Genomic DNA, 12,497 nt, shown 5'->3' on the forward strand with positions numbered 1-12,497 from the left:
TTTGGTCCTTTGTTGGTGGGAAGCTTCTAGAAGGGTCCAAGGAAGGGTTTTGTTTTTCCGTGAGGACGGCGGGGTTTGTTTGATTAACTGTAGGCGCAGGCATCAGATCGGTCTCATTTTCCTGGACCCTGTCACTGGTAAATCTTTCCGATACAGTGGTACTTCGGCACATCATCTGTTACCGAGTTGATGCCCATCCTTCCAGCACACTGACTTCAGCTACGAATTGTGCTGTGCAGGATCTTTCTCTCCACTGTGTCGTAGAGATAATATGAGGACATCTTTGAAGCCTCTTAAGGGGTAGCCTCTCTAGCACAAATAGGTTCTCAAAGTCTTCGTTTTACTATTAGACAGGAAGAAAAGGGCAGATCCGTGGAACTGTTCATCATTTATTAATGTTAGCATGAGAGAGCATTAGTTTGAGAATTGCCCCAATATCGGCAACGTAAGTGGAACTCCGCAGCTATTTAATGGTGCAAAAAAACACAAGTATGGAGTATATCTAAAATGATGGAACGCTGCATTCACTTTGAGACGGGCAGATTACATTAAGCTGAAATTGAATAAAAGTAAACTTTTGTATTCAAGAGACTCGCTTAAAATACCTTCAACTTACACAGTCGGCGACATTATAGTTTTGCATACCTTTAGACATGACTGCAGTTCTCGTGCTTTTAGGTAATGTTCAGATTGAAATACGCAAACGTGTTCTTTGCTTTGTTGGCCCCAGACGTGCTGCTCTCCGCGTGCCTGACATTTACAAAGCCGTCACCTTCTCCCAAGCCCCCGTACTCGTCAGTCAGTATTAATATGGCAACGGAGTGCAGTTGGTTTTTCTGAAAGTGTGAAATTCATGATATGTATGTGTAGTGAGACTCTCTGTGAGCTTAGTAATTAATGAAATTAGGCCCAGGGAATTAGATCGTAAGTAAAAAAACATTTGAAGATTTTGATTTATGCTAGTCAGTATTAACTAAAGGGTCAGTTCTTATCCAGGAAAAGAATGGATCTATAAATTTTATTTAATTTATTTAGCAGATACTTTTTACAAAATGACATACAGTTGAGAAGGGTTGGGGTTAGGGTTAGCTAGTCCCTGGAGCAACTGGGGGTTAAGGGCCCAGCGGTGAAATTACTCTGCCGAACAAGGGATTTGAACTGACGACCTTCTGATCACAAGCACATACTCGCCTGCTGAAACTCCCAGTAGCTCTGAATCTAAGATTGTGGACCTTTATTCCCTCGTAGGTGAAGTGCTGTAAGTACTGGCCTGATGACACAGAGATCTACAGGGACATGAAGGTGACGCTCATCGAGACCCAACTGCTGTCAGAATACGTCATCCGGACATTCGCTGTGGAGAAGGTGCAGTGACATGCGAGGGGCTCCCATGCCTCCGAAAGGCCACTCCGTCAACTGCAAATTTCGTGCGGAGAATTCGGCTTTTACGAGCCATATACTTTCATGCTTTCAGGCCATTTCTCTCTGAATACCCCCCTCCCCCTAACGCGGTCTATATCCTCCACATGTGGTGCGGGGGGGGGGGGGGGGGGGGGGTTTCAAGATTAGTCTTGAGAAATTTGTTGTGTGACTAGCATCGCTTGAACCCGTGTCAGTCGTGAGGAAAAGGCCTCCTCATGTTTATCTCATTCATACCTTACTGCTGCCATTGTTATTTCGCTTGTCAATCAAATACGAAAAAAATAGTGTAACCGGGGAGCAGTAAATACGGGGAATGCAGTGCCCCCCCCCCCCCCCCGTCTGGGCGCGTAGCAGTGCGAGCGTCTCTGAGAGCGAGGGCGGCCTCTGTTTCCCGGCTCCTCCATCAGCTGTCTGCCCTCACGATATCGCTTTCCGTTAATACGTGCTGTCAGCGTGGCGAGGCGGCCGTCTGTCTTCATGAATACATATTTTAAATTACCGTTGTATTGTCCGGGCCTTCGAGAGAAGGGCAGTTTTCTAAATCCCTGTGGATATTTGAAGGCTTAGCTCTAGCTGTCTGTGCTGGAATCTCTGAGCTGGGCGTCTGCTTCAGTGTAGGAAACCTCCATCAGGTCCATCATTTCTGTGGGCTTGAGGGGGGGGGGGGAGGTCCAGGAGAGGGACCAAAATGAGACGCGTTAGATATCATGTAACCCCTCCTGGATTTTGTACTGGATGCGTGAATTACGTGCAGCGGGCCTGCCGGTACTGGTCCGTGTTCCTTTACGCTGAAGAATCGGCAGCTGACATCCACATTTCTCGCCTTCTACAGAGGGGCGCCCATGAGATTCGGGAGATACGGCAGTTCCACTTCACAGGCTGGCCGGACCACGGGGTGCCGTATCATGCCACTGGGCTCCTGGGCTTCATACGGAGGGTGAAAGCCAAGAACCCAGCCAACGCTGGGCCTATGGTGATCCACTGCAGGTACGGGTGCCGGGGCCAAGATCTCATGTGCAGTGACATGGTGTGTCATGTGGTATGGGGGGTGGGGTTTGTTCTTTACATTGGGTGCTGCTGTCCATAGGCATGGATCTCTCTTTAAAAGGGTAACATCTGGTGTTGTGTTGTGTGTTTTAGTATTTTTCGTATTGTGGGTGTTAGTCTGTGATGGTTTTAGGCCTGAAATCAGGTTGCTGATCCCTGCTCTCCCTTAGTGCCGGGGCGGGCCGGACCGGCTGCTTCATCGTCATCGACATCATGCTGGACATGGCTGAGAGGGAGGGTGTGGTCGACATCTACAACTGCGTGCGGGAGTTGCGCTCCAGGAGGGTCAACATGGTGCAGACGGAGGTAGGTAGTGGGTCGCTTGATTTCCCCAGACTGTTTGTTTAGTCTTCTGTCCAACCACCTAGCTTTAGCATTTTAGTATGGCTAAGTTTCAGGGGTGTATACAGGGGCAGAGTCACAGGGGCACTAGCTGAAATCTAATTGGCTCTCGGAGTACCCCCTCTCCTGTCACTCACCTGATCACGGCTAACGATAAAGTTGGTCCCTATAATGTCACCAACCTTAAAAAATCCTACAATCAGTCTAAAAACTTCATTCATTTTGACCTAATGATTTAATTAGTCTTAATCCCACCAAATGAGACCATCGATCTAGTAGGTGGCTTCTGAATTGTGTGATGTATGCATTGTAAATATGCTGTGTTGTCAGGCATGTCAGTTTTGAACACCGCCACCAGGGGGCACCAGTGTCAATGGATGCATCATTTCACAGCAATTTCTTTTAAATCACAAGCACCATTGGATTTAATGGGTAACTGTTTCGTAGACTTGAGCTGAGGTGGCTCCAGGGAGGCTGGAGCGAGCCCATTGCTCCAAATGACTTTCTTGAGATCCGGCGACCTTTCGAGCATGACTTTTCCCCGGAAGGTGTTCGGGTTCTTCGAAGAGGCATGTCACCCCAGCCCATGGCTTGTTTGCTAACCTTCATTTGTTTTCTCTGTGTTAATTGGACCCGGATTTTTTTTTTTGTGTGTGTGTGTGTGTGGATTTCTTTCTATGGCTGAATTTCATGCTGGATTAGGCAGGCTCTTATAGGGGCTGTCCAATTAGATTTTTTTATGGTGTAAAAAAAAAAAGAAAAATGTGTTTAAAACTCTCATTCCTTTTTAAAAAAAAAAATGAACATCACACAGGTCGCAGCTCGAGCTTCTGTCTTCCCAAAAATGATATTACTGAGAAGTGACAGGGGACGATCCCTGCAAAATGCCACTTCATAAATCATTCATGTCACTTAGTTAGCCCAGGTGAACGGCTCATATCTGGGAACGTCAACGCATCCGCCTCCTACAGTATGTCACTTTCATGAGAGTCTGCTCTCGTTCATCGTCATTTGGCTTAACGTGCTGCTTAATTAACAGGCCCTGGGCCCATGGTGGGTTAGGATTATGGTCATGATTACACTTATCTTTATGGTTCTAATTTGCTTGATGATAAAGCAGGCGGTGCTGAGGTTGTCCATCCGTAGCGTTTTAGCTGCGTTCTGCGTGAGCCTTTTCCGTATGGTTTTCCTGCTTGATTGCGCCTGACATCTGCACCGCTGCTCTGGGCACTTCAGTCTGCCTGTCAAGCGTGTGAAGAGGGGTCAGCTTCCCCCACCAGTAAGATCACGGCAAAAGGGTAGTCATTTATCCTCTCTGCTGCATGAGGAAGGGAGAAAATGTTTAAAAGGGACGCCCTGTTACCGTGGTCCTCAATTCCAGCTGTAAATAATAGCTAATTAATATGCCTGGATTCACGTTCGGGCCAAAAGGATCTACATTCACTTATAAAAACATTTACTTAGCAGTAACTTCTATCCAAAGCAACGCGCAATTAAGAAAGCAGGGTCACCCAGTCTCTCGCAATCGAGGGCTTTACTGAAGGACCCAAAGCTGAAATCTCTCTGCTGACAATGGGATTTGAAGCAGCGACCTTTTGATCCTGCTGAGTCACACACTGACGCAGTCTAAAGAAACTCCACAGGTGTATTGTGCTGAGTTCTCATTGAGAGCAGACTGACTCTCGAATAACAGGTGAGCTTATAGAGCAGCAGATTATATGCTGGTAAGCCCCAGAGACTGAGCTCGTCTCTCGATCCCCAGGAGCAATATGTGTTCATCCACGACGCCATACTGGAAGCCTGCCTGTGTGGAGACACCACCATCCCTGCCAGCCAGCTGCGTTCGGTCTACTACGACATGAACCGTCTGGACCCGCAGACCAACTCCAGCCAGATCAAGGAGGAGTTCCGGGTAAGCAAGGCGTGGCGGTGACACAGGGTGGAATAACCTGGGGCGGTGACACTGAGTGGTGACACAGGGTAGTGACATGATGAGGTGACGTGGAGCCATGACATGGGGAGGTGGAATGAGGAGGTGACACGGGGCAGTGACATGGGGTGATGACAAGGGGAAGTGTCCCGGGACGACATGGAGAGGTGACAAGGGGAGGTGACGTGGGTGACATGGAGAGGTGACATGAGGGGGTGACACGAAGCAACATGGGGAGGTGATGAGGAGGTGACACTTGGAGCTGACACAGGGCAACATGGGGAGGTGACGGGGAGGTGAACACGGAGGTTCCCACTACGCTGGGATCTGGAAGTCTCTCTTATTACTCAACTTATCACTTCAGGACTGACTTGTGGTCCATGTCATGTTTTGCTTCTGGACCATATTGGACATATTCCCCCCCCCCCAGACGCTGAACATGGTGACCCCCACACTGCGGGTTGAGGACTGCAGCATCGCCCTGCTGCCACGTAACCACGAGAAAAACCGCTGCATGGACGTGCTGCCCCCCGACCGCTGCCTGCCCTTCCTCATCACCATCGACGGCGAGAGCAGCAACTACATCAACGCCGCGCTCATGGATGTAGGTGGCCCCTGCGGAATGTAGGCGGGGGGTGGGGCTTATCCTGGCCAGCACTGGGCACGTGATTGGACGGCATGCCGGTCCACCTCGGGGGACAAACACGCAGAGTCACACTTGCCCACTCATGCATTATGGGCAATTTAGAGAGTCCACTTAGCCTAACTGCAAGTCTTTCGACTGCGGGAGGAAGCCAGAGTAGCTGGAGGAAATGGGGGGGGGGGGGGGTTGTTATCATTGTATTTAAACAAACACCTCTGCGCTGGAAATGGATTCTCTAAGCGCGCACGCTCATCCGTACACTTAGGGTATAATTTGTGGTGGCAAATAGTCAGACTGAGTGCCTGAAGTGGCTTAGGTCTGTGTGTACATGGTGTCCCTGCTCAGGAATACACTGTCAGTGGTGATTATCAAACGGGGGACGAGTTGAAGAGCAGAAGAGGCCCTGAGGTTTACACGGTGTCCTCATTACGAACCCAAATGAAGGCGATCATGTCCATTTATTCTGCAACCCTGAAGACTATGTTGCTTGTGTTAATTTTGACATAAGATTACTGTTCCCTTGTTGCTCAGTTAAATTATTATACCAGTATTGTATGCAAAGACAGTCAAACTACTGTGGTTGATTCTGTTAGCAAAATTTAAAAAAAAAAAAAAAAACTTCTGCAATCCCAAGTTACCGTACACAGGACAGAGTTGAATGAAATTAAGAATGTGGGTTTCTGTTTGCACATCGGCTAATTTGGTTGTCCTTCTGTCACTGTCTGGTGAAATTGCTGTGCACCAGGGAATTGAACTCCCTTCTAACTGCTTGTTTTTCTTACCGTGTCACACAGAGCTACAAGCAGCCATCTGCCTTCATCGTCACTCAGCATCCCCTCCCCAACACAGTGAAGGACTTCTGGAGGCTGGTGTTGGACTACCACTGCACCTCCATGGTCATGCTGAATGACGTGGATCCAGCTCAGGTAGGACACCAGACCCTACCAGCTTATGACTGTAATAAGTCTGATAAAAATGCATTATATAAGACAAACGACACTGTGACGTAGACCAGAGGAGGTGTACGTGGTGACAATAGACTACAAGAAGGTTACGTTGTGACAATAGACCACAAGAAGAGAACACTGTGATGTAGACCACAGGATGAGGACACTGACATAGGCCACTGGAACAGATCATGGTGACATAGACTGCTAGAAGTGAACATGGCGAAGCAGACCACAGGAAGAGGATGTGGTGGTGGAGAATACAGAAACAAGACATGGTGACGGAGACTACAGGAAGAGGATAGGGTGACATGGACCACAGAGTTTGCAGAACTTGTGGAATAGTGTGGGGGCCCTGGACAGTGTGTAGGGCAGACTGTGGAGCAGGGAGAATGTGTGTGAAGCAGACTATGGGAGCACAGGCCTGCGGCCCTGTCAACACAGCCGGGGATCAAAGCGCGGAGTGGAGCTGCTTCCCCCTCAGCCGTGTTCCCTGAGTGACTGGCCCTTTCATTCGCTATTCTGACTGTAGCTGGGACAGCAGGTGGAGCTGCTGAGAAACTCAGCATCAGCAGCACAACCCTTCAATGTGCCAGGCAGGACACGGTCCCGCCAGGCCAGCATGCATGAGCCCCACGCTCCAAATTAGGCCGTCTGCAGTTCTGTAGGACCTCATCCACTCCTCGCGTGAGGACGAGTCAGTGAGACGGAAAACAAGGATGCTTTCCACTGCTTCCCTGGCACGTGATGGAGCTCCCAGGGGCCAGAATATCAATACAAAAAAAAACCTGCCGTTCAGCCTTTTGATCACACTCTCAACTACAAAAAGCTGTGCACTGTGTTCTGTTCTCCTTCCTCGGGGGAGAAACCCATGCACAGGATTTATTTTCTAACCTGAGACTGAACCCCAGATGTAGCCATACAGACATCCTCATGTCTCAGCGTGATTCCTCGCAGTCTCTTATTGGCTGATACTTATCCATGGTATGCACATGCTGATTGTTGTTTGGCTCTCTTCCTTCCAACCTGACAGCTCTGTCCTCAATACTGGCCAGAGAATGGGGTTCATCGACACGGCCCCATTCAGGTAGAGTTTGTGTCCGCGGACCTGGAGGAGGACATTATCAGTAGGATATTCCGGATCTACAACGCTGCACGGGTGAGTCCCCTACCCCCGCTTTCCTGCTCCATGGTGCCTCATCTGCCCCCAGGTGGCCCTGAGAGTCCTGTTTGACTTCTGTTTGACTTCTGTTTGACTCCTGTTTGACTCCTGTTTGACTCCTGCTTGACTCCTGTTTGACTCCTGCTTGACTCCTGTTTGTGTTTATCAGCCCCAGGATGGCTACCGCATGGTCCAGCAGTTCCAATTCCTGGGCTGGCCCATGTACCGCGACACGCCCGTCTCCAAGCGCTCCTTCCTCAAGCTCATCCGCCAGGTGGAGAAGTGGCAGGAGGAGTACGATGGAGGCGAGGGCCGCACCGTGGTGCACTGCCTGTAAGTGCCTCCCCCACCCACGGGCTCATCTCGTCCATTGGCTCGAAACTGGTCATGTGACATACTGGACCTGGTCGGCACATGAGCCGATGTTCATCACTAGGTTCATTGAAGTCGAGCATTAGACTAAAACAATTTTTAGACGGAGGGGAAAAAATTATATGAATGTTATTCTGAAGGAATAGAATAAAGCATCCTAAAAATGTCCTAAAAGCATGCATACGTATGACATGTCAACAGGTAAAACTGCAATATTAGTAAATACAAAATTAAGTTAGGCCAGCAAGCATTCACTTGGTGAAACTGTAGTGATACCACATAAACATCCGCTGTCAGTCCGCAGACAGCTGGAAGACAGGGATGCTAATTTGTCAGAAGATTGGACCGTGATGACTGACACCCTGCAAGCTGCTTCTGAATAGATATACAGAATTGGCATTGATTCATTTATATATCTTAGACTGTTTATCCCAAGGATAGAGGGACGGATGCGGCCATATAGTCTTGCGGCTTCCACAGTGCGTCGGCAGTAACCCTCCCCCCCTCTCTCCCCCCCCCCATGTCCTCCAGCAGACATTAACATTAAACAGGGACACACGTCTCGGGGTTCAGGATTTATGTGGGGGCCCCAGCGTCGCTGTCTACTCCGTCCGCATCTATCACCAAGGAAACGTCTCCTTCTCTGGCCAATAAATATCTGATAATACCTGCGCGATGTCCATGTCTCCGTTTGGCATGGAGCCGCACGCGGTGCCTCTATGAAATATAGATGTGTGTCTTAATATTTAACATCTGTTTTGGCTCTAATCTAAAGGATGGAGCAGGTTATTTTCAGCCAGGAAGTCAGCGCAGGTACTCCATACCCACCTCTGTTTGAGTACCGGCGGCAGCTGGGACATGTGACATATGATAGAGTTGAAGGCTAGACTATGTCTGTCACTTCAGCCCCCAGCAGCCAGCACTGAGACTTTGTAACCCTAACCCCCATGCAGGTAGTGCCACTCGCCCAATGTCCATCCCCAAAATCATGGTGCGATGCTTGATTTTCTTGTCATCCTCAGTTCCTGCTTTTTAGAAGGAGGATGTCCTGCTGAGATGGAGGGTGGTGTGTGTGTGTGTGTGTGTGTGTGTGTGTGTGTGTGTGTGTGTGTGTGTTTAATGTCACTAGATGATCACGACTGCCTTTCTGGCTGCGCGGAACTGCTCCGTTCCGGATGAGGTTGAATCGTAAAAGAGATGATATTCGATGTCCCCGACAGAGGTGGAGCTGTCAGCATGCTTGTGTAAACAGGCCAGGATGTTCTAGTGCAACAGGGAACAAAGTGGAGTCCACAGCAGATGATCAGAGAGAGTGGAGAAGAAGATGTGGAAGAAGCTGGTACTCAGTCACTTGCTCGCTCACTCGCCCGAGGAGAGTGCCAGTTCCTTTCCCCCTCTGCTCACTGCTTTCCTGGATTCTCCCAGGTGTTGAAAGCAGACATGAGAATTCTTCCACTAAGCTGGAGGTGACCTTCCCTATTGGTCTTTCAGTGCAACACTAGAATATCGCTAAAATGTTTAGCTTTTCACCTCAAACTCTAATTGCTTGATTTAAATGCTATATCCAGGGAAGTTGGGTTCCTTCTGGCTAAGGCAGGATAAGAAGTGCAGCAGCACCACCTACTGGAAAAATCTGTACCTTACACCTTTGGCTTGGATTTGGCAGGAAGAGAATATTGGCAATTCATATGGGAATACACTTGCATACAGCTGAAATATGGAGAGCTTAAGAAGCATGTATTTCCGGCAAATAAGCTGGTTACAATTCAGTCTAGTATTATTATTGGTATTATTATTATTGCTATAGATATTATTATCCATAACCTTGTAATTTTATTTAGTTTTAATTAAGCTAAATATTTTTGCTTGATTAATTGAGGTCAACATTTCATTAACTAATTGCCCTTGATGCATCCTGCAACACTAAATCCTGTATTATTATTATTAATATTATTACTATTAGTAGAAGTAATAGTAGTAGTAGTATCCTACAAGAAATATTCAATGATCGATGAGCAGGACATTACATAAAGGTGTGTGGTTGAGAAATTCCCTGTCTGATTGTATGCATATCTTACGAGCATCACAAAAATATAGCGATAATATCTTCCTGTGCTGTGCAGTGTTTGTCAGGGTGCCTTGGTCTGCCAGCAGTGTGTGTGTGTGTGTGTGCGTGCGTGTGCGTGCGTGTGCGTGCGCGTGCGTGCGTGTGCGTGCGTGTGCGTGCGTGCGTGCGTGCGTGCGTGCGTGTGCATGCACACGCGCATCCCGCAATGGACAAACATCCTGTCCAGGATGCCCCCCTGCCTTCTTACCAATCCTGTCTGGGACAGGCTCCAGACCCATCTGCACTGGATGAGCAGTTGGAAGATAGATGATTAATCTGTATTTCTGAATTAAAAACAAAATTAGTACTTCTGAAAATGTTCACAATCACAGTGAGATCGCTGCAAGGAGTTATCACGATGTGAGAAAGAGCGCCCTCTACTGTCTGGGGCTAGTACTGGCTGTCTCCATTTATATAAAGAATGAAATGTGTAAAAGGTGCTGAGCCTTGACCCTATACCACCCCCCCACCAGGAACGGGGGAGGCCGCAGCGGCACATTCTGTGCCATCAGCATAGTCTGCGAGATGCTACGTCACCAGCGCTCGGTGGATGTGTTCCACGCCGTCAAAACGTTGAGGAACAACAAGCCCAACATGGTGGACCTGCTGGTAAGCCGACCGCCTCCGCACCATGCAGCCTGAGCTGGTTCCTGAAATAACAAGCATATTGAGATTTGGCTTGATGTTCGCTTTGACCTTGTGGTGTTGATCGATACATGGATCCATAAACAGGATGCGGAGCATTAATAATCATTTTGGGCTTAATGTTGACGTGAGAAGCCTGCTTTCACACTTATCTGCTCTTCATACTTTTCTTTTTCTAGGATCAGTACAAGTTCTGCTACGAGGTCGCACTGGAATACTTGAATTCTGGTTAAAGGGCCTGGACACTGCTTCCTGGATGGGGGCAGGACCCAGGGGACACTTGTATGGACTGGCTTCTTTCGGTGACGGCTACCCGGGGAAGGGGGGGGGCGTTCTGTCCCTCCATTTGTATTTACCCACCCACCCCATCATCCAGCAGCAGGAGCACAGTGTTTATGAGTTATTTGTCCAACTCATACTTAAAACAAAAAACAAAAAAAAAAACACTCTTCTTGCCTGTGACTTTGGTCGTTGCCTTTGTCCTCAGTGGATGAAACGCCTGATTTTTTTAAAACCTTTTTTTTGTGGGGAATGCAGTGTAGTCTAATGTGTGCATTTGTCTACTTGGTTATTGTGTTTCCTTGACACGAGCAGTATGATGTAGCTGAAGTTACCTGGTAAAGAATCCGGAACCCTAGATGTTTTGTGTCGTGCTGTAATCTCTACAAGTGTCGTCCCATCACGCGAGAAGCCCCCACCCCCACTGGCGGCACTCGGAGGGGGGGGGGGGGGTCCAGATCCTGCTCAAGCTGTGTTCCATCCAGAGATCCAAAGTCAATCTCTCTTTTTTTTTAAATGTTAAACGCTCCAGTTTCTGTCACCATTTGTTTATACTGTAAATAGTTTGAGTTCTGTAGATTATTTATTCATTCGGAGTACCTTTTGTGAAGCACATTGAGTGACAATCATGTATTTTGGTTTGATTTGTTGAACAGATATTGTTAGCTTTTTGTTTATCTTGTATGGAATTTACAAATACATATATATCTGCCATTATTGGTGTTTTGAGCTATTTCCTCAATAAAAAAAATATTTTAAATAACCTGCCACTTAAAATGTAAGTATGAGTCTATTGCGATATTCACAGCTGAGTCTTCTGATTGTCTGACACACTGAATTCTCTGAATTGCAGAGTATATTCTCATTTGATTTTTTTAACACCATCCAACACCATGTTTTAACACCATGTTTTGTAAAACAGTCATATGTAATTTTATGTAAACTTAGAAAATGTTTTAGCTTATCGGATATGGAATCAATCTGTCACTTTTTGAAGATGGAAAGTCTGTAACTAATCACTAATATCCACAGAAATACTTGGACTGATTGAGTGGAGTCTCTTCTAGAGTGTTTCCTGCCAGGCTCACTGTGACACTTGTACTGGATAAGCTAATGGAAGCTGGATGGATGGACTACGTTAGAGTTTACTTGCCTTATCTTTCACAGCCACCAGGGAGCGCAGGACTCCATTAAGAAACAACCTCCCTGTTTTATCTAGCAAAATTAAATTTGCGACTGTCATTAGTGCTAATCAGGCTTCATCTAATTGAATTTACACGTGGTTAAGCTCAAGCTAACAAATTTTTAGATTTGCAAATATTTGAACTGTAAACTGGAATGCTGACTTCACACAATACAAATGTAAAATTTGTGACTTACCGTCACATAGTGTGAACAACACGGCCCTCCAGACCCAGGCAGGCCGGCTCATCAGCGTCCCCCCTTGCCGTGATGTTATCGTGTGTGTTTTCCAGCTCTGCTCGCTGTTCCCCACTCCTCCTGCTCTCTGTCGTTCTGATTGTTTGGACAGACCCCCAGATGCTCACCAGGTCAGGACTGCCCCTGCGGAGCTGCACCAGTGTCACTTGGCCCTGTGCTCA

At 47.6% G+C, this 12,497-nt stretch overlaps 1 protein-coding gene across 11 annotated transcripts in view; it reads left to right on the top strand.

The window, feature by feature from the left end:
* Nucleotides 1-11,659, top strand: part of LOC111849733 (receptor-type tyrosine-protein phosphatase mu-like) — a 153,550-nt gene extending 141,891 nt beyond the window's left edge. For all 11 annotated transcript variants that reach the window (XM_023822844.2, XM_023822845.2, XM_023822846.2 and 8 more), the window contains 10 exons: nucleotides 1,249-1,365; nucleotides 2,255-2,409; nucleotides 2,640-2,775; nucleotides 4,574-4,723; nucleotides 5,172-5,345; nucleotides 6,179-6,310; nucleotides 7,365-7,490; nucleotides 7,663-7,826; nucleotides 10,446-10,581; nucleotides 10,797-11,659. In XM_023822844.2, the coding sequence (XP_023678612.1) occupies nucleotides 1,249-1,365; nucleotides 2,255-2,409; nucleotides 2,640-2,775; nucleotides 4,574-4,723; nucleotides 5,172-5,345; nucleotides 6,179-6,310; nucleotides 7,365-7,490; nucleotides 7,663-7,826; nucleotides 10,446-10,581; nucleotides 10,797-10,850 (1,344 nt within the window). In that variant the 3' untranslated portion in view covers nucleotides 10,851-11,659. The remainder of the gene's footprint in view (nucleotides 1-1,248; nucleotides 1,366-2,254; nucleotides 2,410-2,639; nucleotides 2,776-4,573; nucleotides 4,724-5,171; nucleotides 5,346-6,178; nucleotides 6,311-7,364; nucleotides 7,491-7,662; nucleotides 7,827-10,445; nucleotides 10,582-10,796) is intronic.
* Nucleotides 11,660-12,497: the final 838 nt, after the last annotated feature.

The sequence above is a fragment of the Paramormyrops kingsleyae genome, chromosome 4 (assembly GCF_048594095.1).
Source record: "Paramormyrops kingsleyae isolate MSU_618 chromosome 4, PKINGS_0.4, whole genome shotgun sequence".
Taxonomy (NCBI): Eukaryota; Metazoa; Chordata; class Actinopteri; order Osteoglossiformes; family Mormyridae; genus Paramormyrops; species Paramormyrops kingsleyae.